This window comes from Malania oleifera, chromosome 2 (genome assembly GCF_029873635.1).
Source record: "Malania oleifera isolate guangnan ecotype guangnan chromosome 2, ASM2987363v1, whole genome shotgun sequence".
Classification (NCBI taxonomy): domain Eukaryota; kingdom Viridiplantae; phylum Streptophyta; class Magnoliopsida; order Santalales; family Ximeniaceae; genus Malania; species Malania oleifera.
In genome coordinates this window covers 144,310,294-144,337,835 of record NC_080418.1, presented here as the reverse complement: position 1 = coordinate 144,337,835, position 27,542 = coordinate 144,310,294, and the positions used below count along the sequence as shown (strand labels likewise).

Sequence of the window (27,542 nt, the reverse complement as noted above, 5' to 3'; positions counted from 1 at the left end):
AAAGTCTATAATACTATGAATCTATATAAAATTGTAGATCATGGTTTTGTAAAATGTTGTATATAAACTCTATATTTAAAACTATCATTTCTCATGCCACACAATTTGAGCGGTATTCATAATATAATAATATGTATAAGAAAAACTATATTTCCCTACTGTATGGGATATATTATAATTTTCTGCTGTAAAATAATAATATTCTCATCTCTAGGGTTTATCTGAATCCCAAATACCAGGATTTTCCCAAAATACGTACATATTCGTAAAACTATAATTTCCATACCCATAACTTTCATACTTTGTATTATTCAGACATTCATACTTTGTAATCCTATAATCGCATGCTATACTTTATTCAGTACAATTTTCTAAAATAATTGACATAACTTATTCCCCTTACCTGTTTCCTGGAGTTAAACCTACAGGGAACCCAAAACTATGTCTGCGGTGCTCGCACAAACCTATATCCATATATCCTAACTCAATCAACTCAACCCCAAAATATTTACCTTTTTAATACTCTTAAGCCCATGTTCTTTCAATAATTAATTAAACCTAAAAAACAACTTCCTTACCCCAGGTTTGGAGTGGTGTCTGGGAAGTCTGAACAGCAAAATCTCTCCGACTAAACAGCGGAGAATCGTAGCAGGGATCCCGAAATCATGTTAATCATTCCATTTGGGCTGAATCCGGGAAAAAATTGAAAAAAGAGAGTATGGAGGCTGCAGCCTTAAGAGAGAGAAAGGAAAGAGTTTAATTTTAACCAATAAAATAACTTGAATGCCTTAGATAGGTTTGCTGGCGTAGGGGAAACCGTTGACGGTTTGACCTTTTAACACAACCATTTCTACTGTTTTACCTTTACTTGGCTACAGTAACTCAAAAACGTTAACGATTTCTTCGGCTTGACGAAACCGTCGGCGGTTTGACACTTAAATCGCTCTCGGTTGTTGTAACCGTTGATGGTTTTCTAAGATAGCCTTAAATCGTCAACGGTTTGGACCTGTGCCAAACCAACTCATTTTCTTTCCTTTATTATTTCATAAATTACTATTTTCTGGGTTTTTACATAAGGAGTGCGACATATTCAAGACCAATGACCTTTTGTTCCACACCTACTGTCACGACCTGCTCATTTTTCCACATTTTTTTTTTAATAATAATATCAACGTCATACATCCCAGCTTAACAGGTCACTATCCACTTGGACCCGTGGGTACTAGGGATTTAACAGAATATATAGCAGAAGCCTAAGTAGCAGAAAACATATAATCATATACATCTCACCATAACATGCATTACAATATACTAGAGTCACTATACCACTGTATTTCTTTATATACACATCCCAAAAATCATATCTAGGGACATTTTCCACAAAATCTAACTATCCCTACAAAAATTTACCTTTCGCAGAGGGCGGATAAACAACACTAGCTCAGCGGGGCTATTCCCGCTCTCCTATCTGGGGCTCCTGAAAAGTTTATAAGATTTAGGGGTGAGACACCTCTCAGTAAGAGAAATAAACTAATACCAGTGTTTGGCAACATGAGTATTATGTGTTCTACATATACCATACATAACATATTCAATAACTGTTTGTCAAATCTGGGAAAATAGGTATATATCAAATCATGGCAGAACATATGCATTTTCATAAATCTATCTCATCTCATATAGTAATAATAACATAAAAAAAATCCTGGTAGGTTAGCTGACTGTTGTCATGTATTACCCCCACATGACTGGGTTGTGTGGCTCGAAGGCGGAACCTGACAATGGTTGGCCGACCACTACCAAGTCAAATAGTAGTCTGTAGGTCCGATGGGTCTGCCAGACCTGGTCCGTACACAAAGGGCGATCACAGTACACTTCTTTAATAACCACATCAACCATCCAATCTCACACCACTCTGTACAGCGGCGTTAACACAATTATCATGATCACGAAGACCATGGACACATAGCAACGGTTCCGTGCAAGTGCTAGCCTAGACCAAGCTAACCAGGTTTTGATATCATATACATATACTAAAATCGTGATACATGAATATCTCATATCATTAATTATCAAATTAATCATATCATTTGCACATATATGTATATCATGAAAATCATCGGCCTGTATACCGGCAAATCATAGCACAGCCCGTACACTGGCAAATCACAGTCACATAGCACGGCCCGTACACCGGCAAACATAACACAACCCATACGCTGGCAAATCACAGTCACATAGCACGGCCCGTACGCCGGCAAACATAGCACAAAAATCTTGGCCCATACGCCGGTTTTTCCATCATAAAAATTCATATCATTCACATTCCCAGAAAGCAGTATCTCATAACATTTTATACTCATGTCACACTAACAAATTTTCCACATATTCAATGTATCATCATTTAACAGTATTTTCTCAAACATAATTCATATATATATATATATATATATATATATATATATATATATATATATATATATATATACATTTTCTCAAAATGAACTAGCTTAGTTTATCCCCTTACCTGATTCCTGGAAAGCCTCTAATAAAACTACCCCACACCCGCAGGGTTCCTAACTCAACACCCTCAAAATAAAAACTCCCAGTATTAAAGTTTAGTATTTTCGTACATACAACATTTTTCATAACTACCACTAAGTCAAATTCGGCTTAAAAAGCCTTACCTCAACTTAGGGATGATTTCCAACTTCGTTTTCCCAACGATCTGGTCTGGCAAACTCGTAGAGAACTTCGCCAGGAGCATCGTGGTAGCTTCAAATCTTCGATCCGGCGAGAAACGACCCCAAAATCGAAGAGAGAGAGAGAGAGAGAGAGAGAGAGAGAGAGAGAGAGAGAGAGAGAGAGATAGAGAGAGAAAACCGAAGAAAGAAGAGAGAGAGAGTTAGCTTCTTAGAGAAGCTTAAAAATCCAGATTTCCCTATTTATAAAACAGGGGATTTCGTCGACGAGTCACATCATTCGTTGATGAATCCTTCATTAATTTTGTCGACGAAATTCAGTCCTCGTCGACGAAATTCAATCGGCTCAAAACCCCCCTCTCGGTATTTATTCGTCGACGAGTCCCTATATTCGTCGACAAATTTTCTTAAGCCTTCATTGACGAATACAGGGGATTCGTCAATGAAGCCGATTGCTTCCTTCTGTTTTCGGTTTCCATTTCCCATCCTCTATATCATTTAAATTCCATTTTATTTGGGTCGTTACATCCTCCCCCTTATAAAAATTTCGTCCTCGAAATTTACTATTCCCACAACTCGTCTTCCCTTAACCAGGAAAAATGGTCTACTCATTTTATTACCTACCCTCACTTATGGAGGAGGAATACTGTGGTTACATTCTGAGTCCTGGGAGATTACATATACAAAAGAGAAATTTCTCCCAAACAAAAATGCTACACTAATTTAACCATTAGATGTACCTGCAAACAGAAAACTACTTAACCACTTACATTTTATCCACTCAGACCTCTTGAAATAATTGCGGATACCTCTGCTTCATCTGCTCCTCAGACTCCCAAGAAGCCTCTCCTACTGCATGATTCCTCCATAAAACTTTTACCTGAGGAATCTTCTTGTTACGTAGCTCCTGTACTTTCCTATCCAGAATCTATACTAGTATCTCCTCATACCCCAGTGAATCACTAAGCTCCAACTCATCATAACTGATGATATGAGAAGGATCTGGGACATATTTCCTCAACATAGCCACATGAATACGTCGTGGATCCTGGACAACACAGGTGGTAAAGCTAGCCTGTAGGCTACCAGTCCCACTTTATCTAGAATCTCAAATGTACCGATAAACCTAGGACTAAGTTTACCCTTCTTCCAAAATCGCATAACCCCTTTCATCGGAGCTATCTTCAAAAATACATGATTACCCACATCAAACTCTAAATTCCTGCGGCGATGGTCAGCATGACTCTTCTGTCGACTCTGAGCTGCACTAATCTTGTCCCTGATAAGCCGAACTTTATTACTCGCTTGCTGCACAAGCTCTAGCCCCACTACTCACCGCTCAACCACTTCATCCCAAAACAAAGGAGAACGACATCTCCTACCGTATAGAGCCTCAAATGGTGCCATGCCAATGCTGGACTGGTAACTATTATTATACGCAAACTCTACCAGCGGCATGAACTAAGTCCAACTACCCCCAAAGTCTAATACACACGCTCGGAGCATATCCTCTAGTATCTGTATCGTTCTCTCAGTCTGCCCGTCTGACTGAGGATGGAATGTCGTACTAAAAGATAACTGAGACCCCAGAGTCTCCTGCAAACTCTTCCAAAAACGTGACGTAAAACGTGGGTCTCGATCTGACACAATCGATACTGGCACCCAATGAGAACGAACTATCTCTTGAATGTAGATCTCCGCTAAACGGCTGAGGAAGTAGCTAATCTTGATAGGTATAAAGTGGGCGGTCTTAGTCAAATGGTCAACAATCACCCAGATGGCATTCTGGCCATGTAATACTGTCGGCAGTCCAGACACGAAGTCCATAGATATATGATCCCACTTCCACTCCGGGATAAATAACGGCTGTAACTGCCCTGCCGGCCTCTGGTACTCAGCCTTTACCTACTGGCACGTCAAACATTGGGCCACATACCCGGCTATCTCTCTCTTCATGCCACTCCACCAGTACGACTCTCGCAGATCCCTATACATCTTTATACTACCAGGATGAACCGTATATAAAGATCTGTGGGCCTCCTCTAGAATGGTCTTCCTGATCTTAGTATGAGCAGGAACGCATAATCTAGAACAGAACCGCAAAGCTCCGTCATCTGCAATACTGAAATCCTCCCCCTGATCCATCTGTACTCTGTTTATCACCTCTGCTAACTCTTGATCTTCCCTCTGGGCGGCTTTAATTCTCTCCTACAGAGTAGGCTGTACCACTAGGCTAGCAATACATACTGGGAAATCACTCTCTACTAACTCTATATCGAGTCTCTCCAGATCCATTATGATCGAATGCTGGATTTCCATAGCCGCCAACACTAGCTCCCTGGATTTCCTGCTCAACGCATCAGCTACCACGTTTGCTTTCCCCGGGTCATAACTGATGGTACAATCAAAATCCTTTATCAGCTCCAACCACCTTCTCTGCCTCTTATTTAGTTCCTTTTGCGTGAAGAAATACTTTAAGCTCTTATGGTCAGAGAAAATCTCACATTATTTGCCATACAGGTAATGCCTCCAAATTTTCAGTGCGTGTACCACTGCAGCCAATTCAAGATCATGTGTAGGGTAGTTCTTCTCATATTCTTTCAACTGCCTGGATGCATATGCCACTACCCTGCCATGCTGCATCAATATACAGCCAAGTCCTTTCAAGGACCCATCACTATAGATAGTATAACCTTCACCCCCAGATGGGATGATCAATACAGGCGCTGTGACTAATCTCTGCTTCAGCTCCTGAAAACTCTGCTCACAGCTGTCGTCCCACTCAAATCTGGAATTCTTCTTCGTCAGTCGTTTCAAAGGTCCAGACAAAGCTGAGAATCCCTCAACGAACGGTAATATCCAGCTAGCCCCAAGAAACTCATGATCTCCTGGACATTTCTCAGTCTATCCCAATTCACTACTGCCTCAATCTTGCTAGGATCCATAGAAATACCGTCTCCAGATATAACATGCCCCAAGAACACGACCTTCTCAAGCCAAAATTCACATTTACTGAACTTGGCGTACAACTTCTTTTCACGAAGTGTCTGCAACACCTGCCTCAAGTGCGTCTCATGCTCCTCATAACTTCTCGAATAGACCAGTACATCATCAATAAACACAACAACAGACTAGTCTAAATATTGGTGGAAGACTCTGTTCATCAAGTCCATAAATACTGCAAGAGCATTCATCAAACCAAACGGCATAACAAGAAACTCGTAATGCCCGTACTTGGTCCTAAAAGCTGTCTTCGAGACGTCTTCTGCTTTTACCTTTACCTAATGGTAGTCAGATCTGAGGTCGATCTTCGAATACACCCGTGTAACCTGGAGCTAATCAAACAAATCGTCAATACGGGGTAGAGGATACTTGTTCTTGATTGTTACTTTATTAATTTCCCTGTAGTCTATACACATCCTCATAGTCCTGTATTTCTTCTTCACAAATAAAATTAGAGCTCCCCACGGAGATACACTAGGTCGTATGAAGTCCTTATCAAGCAGATCCTGCAACTGATTCTTCAATTCTACCAATTCTACTGGCGCCATCCGGTACGGTACTTTAGCAATCGGCGCTGTACCGGAAGGTAAATCAATGGAGAAATCTACCTCATGGTCGGGTGGCAAGCCTGGTAACTCGTCTGGGAAAACATCTGTAAACTCCTTTACTACAAGCATGCTAGCAAGTTTCAATTCACCCTCTGACATCTCCTTTACAACCGCCACAAATCCCTGACAACCACTCAGTAATAATCTTCTGGCCTAAATAGCTGAAACTAACTGAGGCGGGGATTGCACTCGCGACCCTACAAACTTGAACTCTGCTTTCTCCAGAGGTCTGAATATCACTTCTCGTGCTCGGCATTCTATGCTAGCAAAATTAGTTGCTAGCCAATCCATGTCAAATATAACATCGAACCCGTGCATGTCTAACACTATCAGATCAGCAGACAAAATCTTTCCTTGAATATCAACTGGACAACCTCAGAGCACCTTATTACACCTTACTAACCCAGTCGGTGTAGATACCAGCAGTTCAACTTCTAATAGTTGTGTTTCAGCCCCACATAATTTAACACACCCCGAAGACACGAACGAGTGCGTAGCTCCTGAATCAAATAATGTAATGACTTTAAAAGAAAACATAACAACCATACCTGTCACCACGTCACCTGACATCTCAGCCTCACTCGACGTTAGAGTAAACACCCTAGCTGGTGTCGTATTCTTCTGCTGGCCCCCACGTGGCGCCTGATAGCCTCCCTGATGTGGTCTAGGAGTTGGAACTGCATCTGGTGGAGTAGGGCAGTCTCGTACTATGTGCCCCAATCTATCACAGCGATAGCACACCGAAGCTGCATCCGGTGGGATAGGACAATCTCACACTATATGCCCCGATCTACCACAACGATAGCACACTACACCACCAGCTCGACACTCTCCCCAATGCCTCCTACCACAAGTCTGATAGACTGGAGGACCCTGCCCTGTCTGCACCTCACGTCCTCCCGTCTCCTGTCTCCATCCTCTGCCATGATTACCTCTCCTCCACTGACCCGGTCTATGACCCTACTGGTAGTCGGTAGATGCAAATCTCTTCCTCTGTCCCTACTCCTCTGCATCAAGACACTCACCAATCTCTGCCAAGGCTTTCCTGTCGACTAACTAAGTAAAGTCCTGGATCCGAAGCACCACCAACTGCTTGAATATGATCCGTCTCAAGCCTCTCTCAAACTGTCTGGCTTTCCTTGCTTTATCAGGAACAATGTATGGGGCGAAACGAGAGAGCTCAATAAAACGTATTGCATACTGCTGGACGGATAGCTGTCCCTGCTTCAAACTCAGAAACTCTTCTACTTTAGTCTCCCTGACAATAGTTGGAAAAATACCCATCAAGGAACAAATCTTTAAACCGATCCCATGTCATGGCTATCAGAGTTACCCTCTATTGTTCCAGCAGTCTCACTGTAGTTCACCACCTCTCGCCTCTCCTGTCAGTCTATAGGTGGCAAAGAGGACCCTCTGTTCCTCAGTACACTGTAGTACAGCAAAGATCTTCTCAATCTCCTGCATCCAGTTCTCAGTGGCTACAGGATCAACTCCGCCTGAGAATGCTGGAGGATTCATCTTTGTTAACTTCTCTATGGTGCACCCATGGCCTACAAATGGACCACTCTGCTCTCTCAAACTCCTACCAATCTCAGCCATAACCTGCTGAGCCGCGCTATGTAATACCGCGTCAAGGTCGGTCTCAGCTGCACCTGATGGTCCTGCTCCATCACTGCCACTGGCATGGGCATTATTTCCTTTCAGATCCATCCTGAAAACAATAAACGCAACTCAAAAATCCTATCCTTATATTTTACCCACCTATCACCACTTATCTCAACACTTCCCAACTCATTTCTAATCCTCAGTCCTACATTCTAGGAACACAACCCGACAATAGCTTACTATGGTTTTCCTGAAATCGTCACCCCAGGAAAAACACAGAAACTACCACAGATGTCCTGCCTCTAGACTGTAGAACAACCTTAAATCTTTTCCTAAACTCTGGTATCGTTTCTGCTGCATTCTAAAGTCTACAGAACCTAGCAACCTAGGCTCTGATACCAAACTGTCACGACCTGCTCATTTTTTCATATTTTTTTTAATAATAATATCAACGTCATACATCCCAACTCAGCAGGTCACCATCCACCTAGACCCGTGGGTACCAGGGATTTAACGGAATATATAGCAAAAGCCTAAGCAGCAGAAAGCATATAATCATATACATCTCACCATAACATGCATTACAATATACTCGAGTCACTATCCCACTGTATTTCTTTATATACACATCCCAAAAATCATATCTAGGGACATTTCCCACAAAATCTAACTGTCCCTACAAAAACTTACCCTTCGCAGAGGGCAGATAAACAACACTAGCACAGCGGGGCTTTTCCCGCTTTCCTATTTGGGGCTCCTGAAAAGTTTATAAGATTTAGGGGTGAGACACCTCTCAATAAGGGAAATAAACTAATACCAGTGTGTGGCAACATGAGAATTATGTGTTCTACATATATCATACATAACATATTCAATAACTGTTTGTCAAATCTGGGAAAACGGGTATATATCAAATCATGGCAGAACATATTACATTTTCATGAATCTATCTCATCTCATATAGTAATAATAACATAAAAACAATCCTGATAGGTTAGCTGGCTATTGTCATGTATTACCCCCACATGACTGGGTTGTGTGGCCTGAAGGAGGGACCTGACAATGGTTGGTTGACCACTGTCAAGGCAAACAGTAGTCTGTAGGTCCGATGGGTCTGCCAGACCTGGTCCGTACACAAGGGGCGATCACAGCACACTTCTTTAATGACCACATCGACCATCCAATCTCACACCACTCCGTACATCAGCGTTAACACAAATATCATGATCACGAAGACCATGGACACATAGCAACGGTACCGTGCAAGTGCTAGCCTAAACCAAGCCAACCAGGTTCTGATATCATATACATATACTAAAATCGTGATACATGAATATCTTATATCATTAATTATCAAATCAATCATATCATTTGCATATATACGTATATCATGAAAATCATCGGCCCGTATGCCGGTAATACACATTTTATCATAGCTCGGCCCGTACGCCGGCAAATCATAGCACAGCCCGTATGCTGGCAAATCACATCACATAGCACGCCGGTACTCCGGCAAATCATAGCACAACCCGTACGCTGGCAAATCACAGTCACATAGCACGGCCCATACACCGACAAACATAGCACAGCCTGTACGTTAGCAAATCACAGTCACATAACACGGCCCGTATGCCAGCAAACATAGCACAAAAATCTCGGCCCATACGCTGATTTTTCCATCATAAAAATCCATATCATTCACATTCCCAGAAAGCAGTATCTCATAACATTTTATACTCATGCCACACTAACAGATTTTCCACATATTCAACGTATCATCATTTAACAGTATTTTCTCAAACATAATTCATATATATATATACACATTCTCAAAATGAACTAGCTTAGTTTATCCCCTTACCTGATTCATGGAAAGCCCCTAATAAAACTGCCCCGCACCCGCAGGGTTCCTAACTCAACACCCTGAAAATGAAAAATCTCAGCATTAAAGTTCAGTATTTTCATACGTACAACATTTTCCATAACTACCACTAAGTCAAATTCGGCTTAAAAAGCCTTACCTCAACTCAGGGATGATTTCCAACTTCGTTTTCCCAACGATCCGCTCCGGTAAACTCGTAGAGAACTTTTCCAGGAGCGTCGTGGTAGCTTCAAATCTTTGATCCGGCGAGAAACGAGCCCAAAATCGAAGAGAGAGAGAGAGTTAGCTTCTTAGAGAAGCTTAAAAATCCAAATTTCCCTATTTATAAAACAGGGGATTTCGTCGATGAGCCACGTCATTCGTCGACGAATTCTTCATTAATTTCGTCGACGAAATTCGGTCCTCATCGATGAAATTCAGTCGGCTCAAAACCCCCCTCTCGGTATTTCTTCGTTGACGAGTCCCTGTATTCGTTGACGAATTTTCTTAAGCCTTCGTCGACAAATAGAGGGGATTCGTCGACGAAGCCAACTGCTTCCTTCTGTTTCTGGTTTCCATTTCTCATCCTTTATATCATTTAAATTCCATTTTATTCGGGTTGTTACACCTACAATAAATATTTTCATTATTTTGCACTTCGTTATTTTGTTCAGAACTTTTTTTTATTTTTTGTTCATTTCCTTTAAGTCTTTTTAGCACCTTTACTTTCAAACTTTGAAGGATGATCATCATGGGTCCAACAATTTTTTCTACCACGACCCCTTTTATCACCACGACCTTGTTTATGACCTTGAGAAAAAGTCACATTCACTTCAAGGAATGGTGTTGAGCTAGTTAGACGAGATTGATGATTTTTCAACAAAAACTCATTATTTTGTTCAACCACCAGTAAACAAGAAATTAGTTCAAAAAAATCTACGCTCTCGATATTTCTACTGCAGGAGCACATTCGAGGCATTAAAAGTCAAATATGTTTTTTCTAACATATCATCATCAGTAATTTTTTCTCCACATAACTTCAATTGAGAGCTAATTTTAAATAAGACTGAATTATATTCACTTACAGTTTTAAAATCTTACAATCGCAAGTGTATCCAATCATATCGAGCTTTTGGAAGAATTACCGTTTTCTTGGTGTTCATATTTCTCCTTCAAGTTGTTCCAAATGACTAATGGGTCTTTAATGATAAGGTACTCAATTTTCAATTTTTCGTGTAAATGGTGTCGAAGGAAAATCATTAACCTTACGCAATCCTGCAAGATGCTTGATTTCCTTCTTTAATTGTACTACTAAGATTCATAACATTAAAATGAATCTTAGCATCAAGTACCCATGGTAGATAATTTCTTCCAAAAATATCAAGGGCAACGAATTCAAGTTTTGTGAGGTTTGACATCATAAAGTCACTTTGAAAAACAAATAAAATTCAAAGTTAGGTAAATATTAAAATAAAAATGTTATTCTCACATATATTTTAATATAAAAATATTTAAGGACATGTATTCAATATAAGAGATGTAGTTAGCACATAAATATAGTTTGACATAAAAAAAAAAACTAGAGTTATATATAGATAACAAATGTTAAAAAAAAAAAAGTTCTTACCTTGGAATAATACCAACGAAACTTAAAAGATTTTGTTATACCATTAGAGATTTGATCATACTGATAGCGTGTTGTAAATGAAATAAAGAGAGAATTATAGAAAAATTAAAGTAAAGAAATTTGGTAAGTATAGAAATTCAGCAGTTTAGTTTTTTCATGAATTATGTGTTGTTAATCATTTTTTTTTATCATCATTTTAGTTGTAAAATATGTCCTTATATAGGTAAAGATTATATTGGCATTCCAAAAGTCAATTTTATAATGAACCATTATGTGGATATACCAAAAGTTATAACTCATTCTTAAAATAGCCGTATAATATACACGTTTTACAATAAAAGGGTAATTTAAAAATTAATATATTAAATTTTAAATTTAAAAAATGCAAAAAGGGTTTAACAACCGAGAAGATTCATTGTGCAAAGGCTTTTCGGTAAGCCCAATTTACCCTTCTTTTCCGAGACTGAAAATTCTTGTGTCCCTGTCTCTGTTTTTCTTCAATCCCTTCCGACAAAGACCCTCGCTCCCGCTTCCCCTTCCAATCTTTCTGTCTCTATCTCTCCGTTCAATCCATGGTCGTGGATCATCGGAAAGGTAAGCCTTGAAGCTAATCAGCTGTCATTGATATCTGAAATCTACCATCTGAATATTCCCCTGTGCTTGTTTCATGACTTGCTTGCTACTTTGATTTTGAGTTTCATCGGAAAAGCATAAAAAGATTTGTGGGTTCGAACTGGTGTAATGCTTTCGAAGCCCTGTGCTTGATCTGTTGGAAAAGGGAAAGTTTGGATCTTGTTCCTGCTTTTGATTTGGTTTTTCTTATTTTTCTGGTTCATTTATTTTCTGGTTCAGGGTTCTTTCGGGGTATAAAGCCTTTTTGAATTGATTTTATTGATCATATGACTTAGAGATTTGGTTGACGTACTGAAGTTAGGGTTTTGAAATGGATAGTTTGGGTTTGGGCGGTGGGTTTTTGTCGGGTTCGAGTGGTGGGATATTGGACCTGGAGGCATCAATTCATAGGCACCAACAGACCCATTTGGGGCAGCCACAGCAAACCCAGCAGCATCACATGAATGTGATGACTGGTGGTGCTGAAAATGATAACTCCATCGGTTGTTCGGTCCCAAAATGTATTGCAATGAATTGTGGTCGAGGGAAGGCCATTAGCCCGGTTAATGCTGCAACTAACAACACTACGAGCGATGAGGATGAGCCAAGTTTTGCTGAAGATGGATCTGGTGAAACCTTGAACGGTCTTAAGGGGAAGAAAGGGTCTCCGTGGCAGCGGATGAAATGGACCGACAGTGTTGTTAGGCTTCTAATAGCAGTAGTTGCGTATGTTGGGGATGATGGTACGCCGGAGGCTGTGGAGGGGCTGAAGAGGAAGTCTGGGATTTTACAAAAGAAGGGTAAGTGGAAAACAGTCTCGAAGATTATGATAAGTAGGGGTTGTTGTGTTTCCCCCCAGCAGTGTGAGGATAAGTTTAATGACTTGAACAAGAGGTACAAGCAGCTGAACAAAATTCTCGGGAGGGGAACTACCTGCAGGGTGGTGGAGAACCCAAGCCTACTGGACTCCATGCCCCAGTTATCAGCTAAGGTGAAGGATGATGTGAGAAAAATATTGAGCTCAAAACATTTGTTTTATAAGGAAATGTGTGCATACCATAATGGACAGAGGATACCTAACTGTCATGATCTTGATCTGCAAGGGCATTCTTTACCTGTTGCAAGGTGCTCCAAGGACACTAATGGCTCTGAAGGGGAAGAAGCTGAAGAGCATGGTGACTGTGACGATGATGAATTGGACAATGAATACGATAATAATGCTTTTGGGAATGGAGAGAGGTTGGGGGAGGCCAGTGATAGGAAGAAAGTGAATGAGGAGGGAAGCACTATCTGGTCACAGTATGGTGGTGGACAGGGTGGTTTTGAAGCTGAAATGGCTGGGATTTTTCAAGACCCCACAAAGTCACTGTGGGAGCAGAAAGCGTGGATAAAGAATCGGTTGTTGCAACTTCAAGAGCAAAGAATAAGCATTGAGGAGGAAGCTTTTGAGTTGGAGAAACGGCACTTTAAGTGGCTGAGATTCCGAAGCAAGAAAGACAGGGAGATGGAGAGGCTGAGGTTGGTGAATGAGAGAATGCAACTAGAGAATGAGCGGATGGCTTTACAGCTGAAGCATAAAGATAAGGAAATGGAGTTTGATCTAAAGAGGTCAGAAGCACCTTTGGACCCCGGTTCTCTTGGCATCGAAAGGCTGCAAGGAAGAGATCAGATAGATTTGGGTAGGCTTCAGTAACTCCTGTTGGAAGGTTTTATAATTTAGTATCGGATCTCAAACGGTATCCTGCTAATCCATCCTACTTCAAAACGTTAAAATATAAAGAATGTACTAACATTGTCATGAACTTTGTAGCCCTTTAGATGTACTTTGAAATGGCTGACTTCTTATCTGTCGAGCTTTCTTATGTAAAAATTAAGAAGCACAGCAGGTGTTTTTCTTTCCCCATTTGCTTTTCCCCCATATTTTTCTCTCGTCTTAGGTGCGAGGCCATGTACGAGGTGTTTTAAGTTCTCGTTATTATCTGCTTAGCTTTTGAACTGTATATTTGCTAAACTTGTTGAGATACAAACTGAAGGAATTCTTGATTCCTTCATTGAATGTGAATGATACAATGTCCTTTGAGTTCATGGTAGAGGAAGACCTCTGAATGATTTAGTTTTTGCTTAATTTCCTTTACCACAAAATGTTGTCTCTGTCAAAATCCTGAATCTCAAAGGCCACAACTCTTGCCCTCTATGCCAATTATTTCTACCACTTAAAATGCCACTTCTCATATGAGATACAATCAATAGCCGTTGGGTTTATTTAATTTGTTTGGAATTACTGCACTTGTTTGAGCTGTACAAGGGAAAACCGGAAAAGGAAAAATACAAATGAATCATTAATTGATTATTCATTGTTTAATGATATGCTTGTCCTGTAATCATGGACCTATATTTTTCTGGAAGCTCTGAAGTTTCGGTCAAAATTTTGGCTTTTGGAAAGCAATTTCAACTGAATTTTCTTAAATGTTTGAACTTTAGGCTGACAATTTTGAATTTATCAGAGTTATACTAAAATATTGGAAGCTTTGACTGAAACGTAAGTAGTTTCAAACATTTCAAATGAAATCTTGATTTTTTTTTTTTTTTAAAATTTACTGTAACTTTGGAATCAATGTCACTAAACTTATTTTAAATAAGATTAGGTAATTGTGTTTGTTTATATATAGAGCTGGGAGTTTACATCATTCGGACTAAATTATAATATTATTTGCATGGTGTCTAATGATTCGATTATAACGATATTCATTTAAAATTATAATGATAGTGAAAATATTTAATAACTTTCAACGACATTTACTTGAAATCACTTGAAGCATATGTTTTTGTAGTATCATCCTCAAGTTGGACTCCTAAGTGGTTGGGAATTTGCTTCATCCTTAATCAACCTAAATTTTTTACTTATTTTTTAGCAAAATTTGACTCGGGGCAACATGGCTCTTTGATTTTCATTGGGCCTTATATTTTTCGCGTCTTCGTAATTTATGACATAGTCTTGCAAGAGATTTTATTTATTTAGTCTCCTTTACTTTATCTATACTCAAAAAAAACATTTTAAAAATTATATTCGATGGAGTATATGTATTTCAAGTAATATAAAAATTTCATTTCAAAATTTGTATTAAAAATAGAAAATACTGTAGATGGTCTTAGATGATGCTTTTTGAATAAGGATTTTGGATGATTAAATGAATGTACTGTTTGTTTTTTGGATCAAAATTATATATTGTGTTCATACTTGAAAAGTGAGTTAGCTCAAGGCAATCACCTCCCCTTGAATCATGCTACTTTCACACTTCTACCTTGTAATTAACAACCATGAGTCCAATGAAGAACAAATAATTAATAAAATAATAGAGCAAAATCAAGTAACTAAAAAGATTGTCCTTATATATATATATAAACAAAAAGTATTCCAAGAAGAAGGAAAAAGTTTACGGATGCTAACCTAGAAATCCTGTGAATCCTTTAGGATTGGTGTCTTTTTTATATCCCGTAATTGCAGAATTAAATTCTTCTAAATCAACATTATAGCCAGACTCATTTCTCTTCTTTGAATAATTGAGTCAGGAGAGCCAATACTTGATATAGGAATCTAATTGATTCAATCAATACTTACTCGTTACGTTATTAGTTAATAATCTTAACAATTGGCTCTATATACTTATCTTCTTATTCTGATTTAAATTGTGTCTTCCACAATGAAATCCGATAAGTGAGCTTTTGAGTAAGTGTTTACATAATCTGATGATCCTCCATAGATTCGCATCATATGCCTTATTTGCAAAATGGAAGACTTGTTGATATGGGTTTTCACTTATTAATGACAATTGTTGGAGCGAGAAAAATGGTTTTAACACACCAACAAACAATATGTAAGGTAACGATCTCCAAACACTGACGCTAATGCTGTTTGAATATCTTGGTATATGCATAGCATAAAACAAGACATGATTGAAGTAGGGCTTCAAACAAATCATGTGATGCTTAAGCTATCTTCATTTTTTTTTTATGTCGTCGAGTGTCTTGGGCTTACACACCAGACTAATCACACGCCTACGCCAGTCGTGCCCTCGACCAACACGTAGGAGGTAAATCGCGGATGTGCGCTGCAGGCGATAGGGTTCGAACCCCAGACTTCACCTTTGCCCAAAGTCATCTAACGCAAATCCTTGCCACCTGAGCTTATGCCCAGGGGCTATCTTCTTTCCCTTCTTTTTTGTTGGATATGTTAGGTTTCCTAAACTTATGTGTCAAACTAATCTCACGCCTATGTCAGTCGTGCCCTCAGCCAACACGTAAGAGGTAAATCGCAAATATGCGCTACAGACAGCAGGATTTGAACTCTAGACTTCACCTTTGTTCAAAGCCGTCTGGTGAGCCTTCTTTCCCTTCTTGTATGTATGTTTGTATATATATATATATATATATATATATATATATATATATATATATAGAGAGAGAGAGAGAGAGAGAGAGAGAGAGAGAGAGAGATGGATGGGTCATGCTTTATTCCCTTACCTTATGTTTGGTACATTAGAATATAATGAGTTGGGAATGAATGAAATGAATTTTTAAAATTATAAAGGCTAATTTCATTCAATTTTCATCTACCAAACAAATTGTGAGCACTCATAATTACTATTATAATGTTATTATTATCTTATAGTAATAATTATTATTGCCATTATTTGTAACAGTTATTGTCCTTAAAATAGTAATAATTATTTTTTTTGAATTTTTTATTGCTATTTTCCATAATTATTATTTTTTCACTTTTTCTTATTTTTTCTCTCTCTTTGTTATTACTATTTTAGAGTAATAAATATTATTATTATTTTTTTCTTACTCTTATTAAAACTATTATTAGTTGCCATCGATTTTATAATAATAATAATAATAATAACAACTACAACAACAATTAGTATTACTTTTTATTGTTGTTTTTGTTTGATTGTTATTTTTTATTATTTTCATAATAGTGATTATGATAATTTGTTAAAGGTCATAATAGTCATATGAAAATTGAAGTAGGAATGGAATAGTGATTCGGTGATTCCATGAGTTTAAGGATGAATCCCATCCCCTCAAATGATAGGATGACCATTCCAAATGGAATCTCATTCCTCCCTTCATTTTACAAACCAAACAGAGAAATGAGATTCCATTCCTAAAGTTTGATTCCATTTCTAAACTGATTCTGCAAACCAAACCAGTGTTGGAGTTTGCAGTTTACTTTTTAGGGTTTATTATTTTAAGATTTGGGCATGATGTAACGACCCCAATTTCTATTATATATATATATTTCACATACTATTAATACTCTGATACCATAAAATATAATCAAAGTCAATTCGGACCCATAAGTACCGAGGATTTACCTGTTTATACATACATGTCATCTAAACAACAGAATCATAATACGCTTAACATATATACAATACTAGAGTTTTACTGTTTCTACATTTACATATATATACCCCAAAAATCTGTCCTACTCGACTACTTTCCCTATAACTAGGGTAATACCAACGAACTCCTCTATCACGAAGCTCGCTCTACTCATTTTTTGGGATTTCTTGAAATATTTATAATGCTGGGGTGAGAGACCTCTCAGTAAGGGAAATAGACTAATATTAGTGTGTAGCAACGTGAGTTTTATTATATTACAAACATATAATGCAAATTATATAACTGTAATATATCTTAAACTATAACTGATGACACATGAAAATCTGTATTTTAAACATAATCTTACTAAATTATAATGAATTCTCATATCATTTAAATCATTTGTCAAATTTGTATATTACTGAAATATTATACTATGGATATATAACTAAATATCATGAGTTCACCCCTCATGATTCGAGTTGTGTGGCTTGTAAGCAGGACCTAATGCTGGCTGGCCTACCAGGTTAAATCAAACATGACATATCTATGCACGATTGCCCACCCATCCTGCCCTGTCTATCCTACTCTCCGTCAAACCTCTAACAGGTCAGTACACAGAGGGTATCCTGCACGCCACCTACACTTTGGAGCTAATCGGCCTCCGACCCACACTTCCTGAATAGTATGGTTGCACTATCAACTATATACCAATCTGGTCCGTCCATCCTACTCTCTGTCAAACCTCTAACGGGTCGGCACACAGTGGGTATCCTCTCTCTGATCTGGCTAGCTAGCAACGGTACCGTGCTCTTAACATACGTAACCATCCGGGTTCTGTTACTATATAATACATTTCACATAATATATTTCTATTCATAAATAACATTTCCATATTTTTTATTTAAACTTTGAATTTTACATATTTCTGAATTAAAGCTATCATTTCATAATTTCTGAATAAATTGTCATATTAAAACTTATCACGGCATCTGCGCCGGTTATCATTTACATAGCATCTGCGCCTGCTGTATTATCATAATATACTGAAAAATATCTTAATTTATGTTTCGATCATCATTTTTTATAACTATTGACCAATCATGCTTTTTTATGTGAAAACATAAAATATTCTAATCATGTCGTAAATATGCAGTAAAATCATTTATACTCACGCCACACGAGTACTACTATATCATATTATCTAATCTGAAAAACATATTTTATTGACAAAATAATATTAAATCTAAAATCAAGGTTTCCTCATTTCAACATCAGTATTTCCAAAACTAGTAATTTCATACATATAATTTCTAAAACAAATATTATATAATACACGTTAAATTTTCTGAAAATACTTGACTTAATCTATTCCCTTACATGTTTCTTGTTAAGCCTGCTGAAACTCTAAATCGACGCCCCACGACATTCGAAGTTCAAAATCCTGAAATTATATTTTCTCAAATTAATCAACTCAATCTCCAAAATATTATCATTTAATATTCCCTAGGCCCCAAATACTCAAATTTTACAATTAAAATTAATATTTAACACTCTTACCTCAGTTTTGGAGTGATGCTCCAGAACCTTAAATTGAAAATCTGCTCCGGTGAAGTTGCAGAGAACCTTCTCACAAATCTCGTGATGGTTTGTGATCGTCAAAACGAGGTTTAACGGAGTGGAAATCGAAGGTAGAAAGGGGTAGGGTCGTAGGGTTTGAGAGAGGAAGTGAGAGAGATTTTTTTTTTAAAAAAACTTACCAAATGCTTTCGGGTTCCTTATTTAAAAAAATTTCTACCAAGAAAACCATTGATGGTTTTGTGTTCCTCTCACAAAACCGTCGTCGGTTTGGGTTTTACTCATTCTCTTTTTATTGTTTTACCTGTTATCGACCCACGGTAAAAAGAAAACCATCGACGGTTTCCTTGCTTTGTAGTAACCAAGAAAAATAAATTTTTTTAAAAAAATAATAATAATAATAATAATAATAATAAAATAAAAAAATAAAATAAATTAATTAAATTAACAAGTAAAATGAATAGTATGATAAGGAAAAAATATATATATATATATATGTGTGTGTGTGTGTGTGTGTGTGTATATAAAAGTAAGTCATTATGATATACATTTAATATATAAGTTAAAGGTATATATATATAAAGTGTAAAAGTTTCTCCAAGAAGCTTTACTTTAATTAATAGTTAGTATGATATTAATATATATCTATATATACATAATAGTGCAAGCTTCTCCAAGAAGTTTGCTTTAATTTTGGAAGTACTATCTCTCTCTCCTACGACTCTCTCTCTCTTCGATTCCGGGCCAGTTTTACGCCGGATCGACAAACCGAAACCACCATGACGCTCCTGGCGAAGTTCTTTGCAAATCTGCCGGAGCGGATCGTCAGGGAAATGAAGTTGGATTTCATCTCAAATCCAAGGTAAGACTTTATACTCAATATTTGGATTTTTGACAGTTGAAAAAAGTGATATACGCATTGAAATATTAAAGTTTAATACTAAGAGTTTTCGTTTCCAGGAGTGTTGATAGGGAACCTTGGGAATCATCCCTAAGTTGAGGTAAGGCTTTTTAACCCGAATTTGACTTAGTGGTAGTTGTAGAAAATGTTGTGTGTACGAAAATACTTAACTTTAATTTTGCAAGTTTTCGTTTCCAGGGTTGTTGAGTTGGGAACCCTACGGGTGCAGGGAAGATTTTCTTAGGGGCTTTGCAGAAGTCAGGTAAGAGAATAAACTAAGCTAGTTTTGTTTTGACAAAATGCATCTATATATATGTAGCATCTGGTTTCAAGAAAATTAAATATATTTATATATATAATTTATATTTGAAAAATACTGTTTAAATGATGATATGTTGAATACGTGGAAAATTTATTCCGTGTGGCATGAGTATACAAATATTGTGAAATACTGTTTTCTGATAATGGGGATGATATGGATTTCTATGATGGAAAACCGGCGTACAGGCCGAGATATTTATATATATATATATATATGTATGTGATTTGCCGGCGTACGAGCCGTGCTATGTGGATATGTCTGCCGGCGTACGGGCCGTGCTATGTGGATGAAATTTGCCAGCGTACGAGTTGTGCTATGTGATTTGCCGTCGTACGGGTCGAGCTATGAGATTTGCCAGCGTACCGGTTGTGCTATGTGATTTGCCGGTGTACGGGCCGATGATTTTCATGATATATGTATATGTGAAAAATGATATGAATTATTTGATAATTAATGATATGAGTTATCCATGTATCACGATTTTAGTATATGTATATGATATCAGAACCTGGTTAACTTGGTCTACGCTAGCACTTGCACGGTACCGTTGCTATGTATCCATGGTCCTCGTGATCATGATATCTGTGTTAACACCGCTGTACGAAGTGGTGTGAGATTGGATGGTCAATGTGGTTATTTTCAAGAAGTGTGCCGTTATCGCCCCTGGTGTACGGACCAGCCTGGGTAGACCTATCGAACCTACAGACTACTGTTTGACTTGGCAGTGGTCAGCCAACCATTGTTAGGTCCCGCCTTCGGGCCACACAACCCAGTCATGTGGGGGTAATACATGACAACATCCAACTAACCTACCAGGATTGTTTTATGTTATTATTATTATGAGATGAGATATGTTATGAAAATGCAATATGTTCTGCCATGTTTTGATTTATATATAAGTTCTCCCAAATTTGATAAACAGTACTGAACATGTTATGTATGATATATGTTGAACACAGAATACTCATGTTGCCACACATTAGTATTAGTTTATTTCCCTTAATGAGAGGTGTCTTCCCCCTAAATCTTATTAACTTTTCAGGAGCCCCTGATAGGCGAGCGGGAAAAGCCCTGCTGAACTAGTGCTGTGTATCTACCCTTTTGAAAGGTAAATTTTGTAGAGACGATTAGATTTTGGAGAAATGTCCATAGATTTCATTTTTGGGATGTATGTATAGAAGTACAGCGATTGTAGTAACTCTGGTATATTGCGATATATGAAATGATGAGATGCATGTGATTGTATGTTTCCTGCTGTTTAGGGCTTCTGCTGTATGTTTTGATGTTTCCCTAGTACCCACGGGTTCAGGTGGATTGTCACCTGTTGAGCTGAAATGTGAGATGTGTGGTATTAATTTTATGATGATATTATTAAAAAAAATGTGGAAAATGAGCAGGTCGTGACAGCTTGGTATCAGAGCCTAGGTTGCTAGGTTCTGTAGACTCTAGAATGCAGCAGAAACAATACCAGAGTTTAGGAAATGATTTGAGGTTTTGTTCTACAGTCTAGAGGTAGGACTTCTGTGGTAGTTTCTATGTTTTTCCTGGGGTGACGATTTTAGGAAAACCATAGTAAGCTATTGTCGGGTTGTGTTCCTAGAATGTAGGACTGGGGATTAAAAATGAGTTAGAAATGTTGAGATAAGTGGTGATGATAGGTGGGTAAATTATGAGGATAGGATTACTGAATTGCAACTGCTATTTTCCAGGATGGATCCATAAGGAAATAGTGCCCATGCGAGTGACAGTGATGGAGCAGGACCATCAGGTGTAGTTGCGACCGACTCTGATGCGGTATTACGTAGCGTGGCTCAACAGGTTATGGCTGAGATCGCTAGAAGTTTGAGGGAGCAGAGTGGTCCATGTACAGGCCAGGGGTGCACCATAGAGAAGTTCACGAAGATGAATCCTCCAGCGTTCTCAGACGGAGTTGATCCTGTAGCCGTTGAGAACTGGATGCAGGAGACTGAGAAAATCTTGACTGTACTGCAGTGTATTGAGGAACAGAGGGTCCTCTTTGTCACCTATAGATTGACAGGAGAGGCTGAGAGGTGGTGGACTACAGTGAGACTATTGGAACAGCAGAGGGTGACTCCGATAGCTATGACATGGGACCGATTTAAAGATTCGTTCTTTGATAAATATTTTTCAACTACTGTCAGGGAGGCTAAAGTAGAGGAATTCTTGAGTCTGAAGCAGGGACAGCTATCCGTCCAGTAGTATACAGCACGTTTCATCGAGCTCTCTCGCTTTGTTCCATACATTGTGTCTAATGAGATGAAGAAGGTGAGACAGTTTGAGAAAGGCTTGAGGCGAAGTATATTTAGGCAGGTGGTGGTGCTGCGGATCCAAAACTTTGCTGAGTTGGTCGACAGAGAGGCCTTGGCAAAGGTTGGTGAGCGTCTTGATGCAGAGGAGCAGGGATAGAGGAAGAGATCTGCATCTACCGGCTATCAGCAGGGTCATAGACCGGGCCAGTGGAGGAGGGGTAACCATGGTAGAGGGCGGAGACAGGAGACGGGAGGACGCGAGGTGCAGACAGGGCAGGGTCCTCTAGTATGTCAGACGTGTGGTAGGAGGCACTAGGGGGAGTGTCGAGCTAGTGGTATGGTGTGCTACCGTTGTGGTAGATCGGGGCATATAGTACGAGATTATCCTACCCCACCAGATGTAGCTCCGGTGTGCTATCGCTGCGGTAGATCGGGGCATATGGTACGAGACTGCCCTACCCCACCAGATGCAGTTCCAGCTCCTAGACCATATCGGGGTTATCAGGCGCCACGTGGGGGCTAGCAGAGGAATATAACTCCAGCCAAGGTGTTTATTCTGACGCCGGGTGAGGCTGAGGCGTCAGGTGACGTGGTGACAGGTATGGTCATTATGCTTTCTTTTAAAGTTATTGCATTATTTGATTCAGGAGCTACACACTCGTTTGTATCCTCGGGGTGTATTAAATTATGTGAACTTGAAACACGATCATTAGATGTTGAATTGTTGGTATCTACACCGACTAGGTCGGTAGTGAGGTGTAGTAGAGTGCTTCGAGGTTGCCCAGTTGACATTCAAGGGAAGACTTTGTCTGTTGATCTGATAGCGTTAGACATGCACGAGTTTGATGTTATATTTGGCATGGATTGGTTAGCAGCCAATTTTGCCAGCAGAGATTGTCGAGCACGAGAAGTGATATTCAGACCTCCGGGGAAAGCATAATTCAAGTTTGTAGGGTCGCGTGTGCAATCCCCGCCTCAGCTCATTTCAGCTATTCAGGTCAGGAGACTACTGTTGAATGGTTGTCAGGGGTTTGTGGCTGTTGTAAAAGAGATGTCAGAGAATGAATTGAAACTTGCTAGCACGCCTGTAGTAAAGGAGTTTATAGATGTTTTCCCAGATGAGTTACCAGGCTTGCCACCTGATCGTGAGGTAGATTTCTCCATTGATCTACCTTTCGGTATAGCGCCGATTTCTAAAGTACCTTATTGGATGGCACCAGTGGAGTTAGCAGAATTGAAGAGTCAATTGCAGGATTTGCTTAATAAGGGCTTCATACGACCTAGTGTATCTCTGTGGGGAGCTCCAGTTTTATTTGTGAAAAAGAAAGACGAGACTATGAGGATGTGTATAGACTATAGGGAGATAAATAAAGTGACAATCAAGAACAAGTATCCTCTACCCCGTATCGATGATTTGCTTGACCAGCTCCAGGGTACACGGGTGTATTCGAAGATTGACCTCAGATCTGGCTACCACCAAGTGAAGGTGAAAGCAGAAGACGTCTCGAAGACGGCCTTCAGGACCAGGTACAGGCATTACGAGTTTCTGGTGATGCCGTTTGGTTTGACAAATGCTCTTGCAGTATTTATGGACTTGATGAATAGAGTCTTCCACCAATACCTAGACCAGTTTGTTGTTGTTTTTATTGATGATGTACTGGTCTATTCTATGAACTATGAGGAGCATGAGACGAACTTGAGGCAGGTTTTGTAGACACTTTGGGAAAAGAAGTTGTATGCCAAGTTCAGTAAATGTGAATTTTGGCTTGAGAAGGTCGTGTTCCTGGGGCATGTTGTATCTGGAGACGATATTTCTGTGGATCCTAGCAATATTGAGGCTGTAGTGAATTGGGCTAGACCAAGAAATGTTCAGGAGATTCGAAGTTTCTTGGGGCTAGCAGGCTATTATCGTCGTTTCGTTGAGGGATTCTCAGCGCTGTCAAAACCTTTGACATGACTGATGAGGAAGAATGTCAGGTTTGAGTGGGATGATAGCTGTGAGCAGGGTTTTCAGGAGCTGAAGCAGAGGTTAGTCACAGCGCCTGTATTGATCATCCCGTCTGGGGGTGAGGGGTATACCATTTACAGTGATACGTCCTTGAAAGGACTTGACTGTGTATTGATGCGGCATGGCAGGGTAGTTGCGTATGCATCCCGGCAGTTAAAAGAATATGAAAAGAACTACCCTACCCACAATCTTGAATTAGCTTCTATGGTGCACGCGTTGAAAATTTGGAGGCATTACCTGTACGGGGAGCAATGTGAGATTTTCTCCGACCACAAGAGTTTAAAGTATTTCTTCACGTAGAAGGAACTGAATATGAGGCAGAGAAGGTGGTTGAAGCTGATTAAGGATTTTGATTGTACCATCAGTTATCACCCAGGGAAAGCGAACATGGTAGCTGATGCGTTGTGTAGGAAATCTAGGGAGCCAGTGTTGGCGGCTATGGGGATCCAGCATCCAATCTTGATGGATCTAGAAAGACTCGGCATAGAGTTAGTAGAGAGTGATCTCCCAGTATGTATTGCCAGGTTAGTGGTACAACCTACTCTACGGGAAAGAATTAAAGCCGCTCAGAAGGAGCATCCAGAATTAGTAGAGGTGATAGACAGAGTACAAAGTGGGCAGGCGGAGGAGTTCAGTATTGCAGATGATGGAGCTTTGCGGTTCCGTTCCAGATTATGTGTTCCTACCGATACTGAGATCAGGAAGACCATTCTAGAGGAAGTTCACAGATCTTTGTATACAGTTCATTCCGGTAGTACGAAGATGTATAGAGATCTGCGAGAGTCGTACTGGTGGAGTGGTATGAAGAGGGAGATCGCCAAGTATGTAGTGCAGTGTTTAACGTGCCAGCAGGTGAAAGCTGAGCACTAGAGGCCGGTAGGGCAGTTGCAACCGTTATTTATCCCGGAGTGGAAGTGGGATCACATATCGATGGACTTCGTGTTAGGACTGCCGACAGCGTTGCATGGCCAGAATGCCATCTGGGTGATTGTTGATCAGTTGACGAAGACCGCCCGTTTTATTCCTATCAAGATCAGCTACTGCTTTAGCCGTTTGGCGGAGATTTACATTCAGAAGATAGTACGTTCTCATGGGGTGCCTGTATCTATTGTGTCAAATCGAGACCCACAATTCACATCACGATTTTGAAGGAGTTTGCAAGAGGTTCTGGAGTCTCAGTTATGGTTTAGTACGACATTCCATCCTCAGTCAGATGGGTAGACTAAGAGGAAGATACATACATTAAAGGATATGCTTCGTTCATGCGTACTAGACTTTGGGGGTAGTTGGACTCAGTTCATGCCATTAGTAGAGTTCGCGTATAATAAAAGTTATTAGTTTAGCATTGGCATGGCACCATTTGAGGCTCTGTACGGTAGGAGATACCATTCTCCTTTGTTTTGGGATGAAGTGGGTGAGTGGTGAGTAGTGGGGCCAGAGCTGGTTCAGCAGGCGTGTGATAAAGTTCGTCTTATCAGGGACAGGATCAGTGCAGCTCAGAGCCGACAGAAGAGTTATGCCGACTATCGCCGCAGGAATTTAGAGTTTGATGTGGGTGATCACGTATTTTTGAAGATAGCTCCAATGAAAGGGGTTATGCGCTTTGGGAAGAAGGGTAAACTTAGTCCTAGGTTTATCGGTCCATTTGAGATTCTAGATAAAGTGGGACCGGTAGCTTATAGGCTAGCTTTACCTCCGGTGTTGTCCAGGATCCAGGACGCATTCCATGTTGCTATGTTGAGGAAATATGTCTTAGACCTTTCTTATGTCATCAGTTATGATGAGTTAGAGTTTAGTAATTCACTGCGATGTGAGGAGGTACCAGTACAAATTCTGGATAGGAAAGTGCAAGAGCTACGTAACAGGACGATTCCTCAGGTAAAAGTCTTGTGGAGGAATCATGCAGTAGAAGAGGCTTCTTGGGAGTCCGAGGAGTAGATGAAGCAGAGGTATCCGCATTTATTTCAAGGGGTCTGAGTGGATAAATGTAAATAATTAAGTAGTTTTCTGTTGCAGGTACATGTAATGGTTGAATAGTGTAGTACTTTAGTTTTACGAGAAATTTTCTTTTGTATATATGTAATCTCCTAAGACTTGAAATGTAACCACGGTATTCCTCTGCCATAAGTGAGGGTAGGTAATAAAATGAGTAAACCATTTTTCCTGGTTAAAGGATTGCGAGTTATGGGAACAGTCAATTTCGAGGACGAAATTCTTTTAAGAGGGGAGGAATGTAGTAACCAGGAAAAATAAAATTTAAAAATAATAATAAAATAATTAAATTAACAAGTAAAATGAATAGTATGATAAGGAATATATATATATATATATATATATATATATATAAAAGTAAGTTATTATGATATACATTTAATAAATAAGTTAAAGGTATATATATATATAAAGTGTAAAAATTTCTCCAAGAAGCTTTACTTTAATTAATAGTTAGTATGATATTAATATATATATATACATAATAGTGCAAGCTTCTCTAAAAAGCTTGCTTTAATTTTGGAAGTGCTCTCGCTCTCTCTTTCCTCTCTCTCTCCTACGACTCTTTCTCTCTTTCTCTCTCTCTCTCTCTCTCAGATTCCGGGCCAGTTTTACGCCGGATCGACAAACCGAAACCACGACGACGCTCGTGGTGAAGTTCTCTACAAATCTGCTGGAGCGAATCGTCAGGGAAACGAAGTTGGATTTCATACTAAATCCAAGGTAAAACTTTATACTCAGTATTTGAATTTTTGACAGTTGAAAAAAGTGATATACGCGTTGAAATATTAAAGTTTAATACTCAGAGTTTTCATTTCTATGGGTGTTGATTGGGAACGTTGGGAATCATCCATAAGTTGAGGTAAAACTTTTTAAGCCGAATTTGACTTAGTGGTAGTTATAGAAAATATTGTGCATACAAAAATACTGAACTTTAATTCTGCAAGTTTTCGTTTCCAGGGTTGTTGAGTTGGGAACCCTGCGGGTGCAGGGAAGATTTTCTTAGGGGCTTTGCAGGAGTCAGGTAAGGGGATAAACTAAGTTAGTTTTATTTTGAGAAAA

General features: G+C 39.2%; 1 protein-coding gene across 1 annotated transcript; it reads left to right on the top strand.

The window, feature by feature from the left end:
- Window positions 1-11,820: 11,820 nt before the first annotated feature.
- Window positions 11,821-14,106, top strand: LOC131147929 (uncharacterized). The gene is made up of 2 exons (XM_058097590.1): window positions 11,821-12,000; window positions 12,259-14,106. Exon 2 carries the CDS (start codon window positions 12,350-12,352, stop codon window positions 13,709-13,711), a length of 1,362 nt encoding a protein of 453 aa, XP_057953573.1. The 5' UTR covers window positions 11,821-12,000; window positions 12,259-12,349; the 3' UTR covers window positions 13,712-14,106.
- Window positions 14,107-27,542: the final 13,436 nt, after the last annotated feature.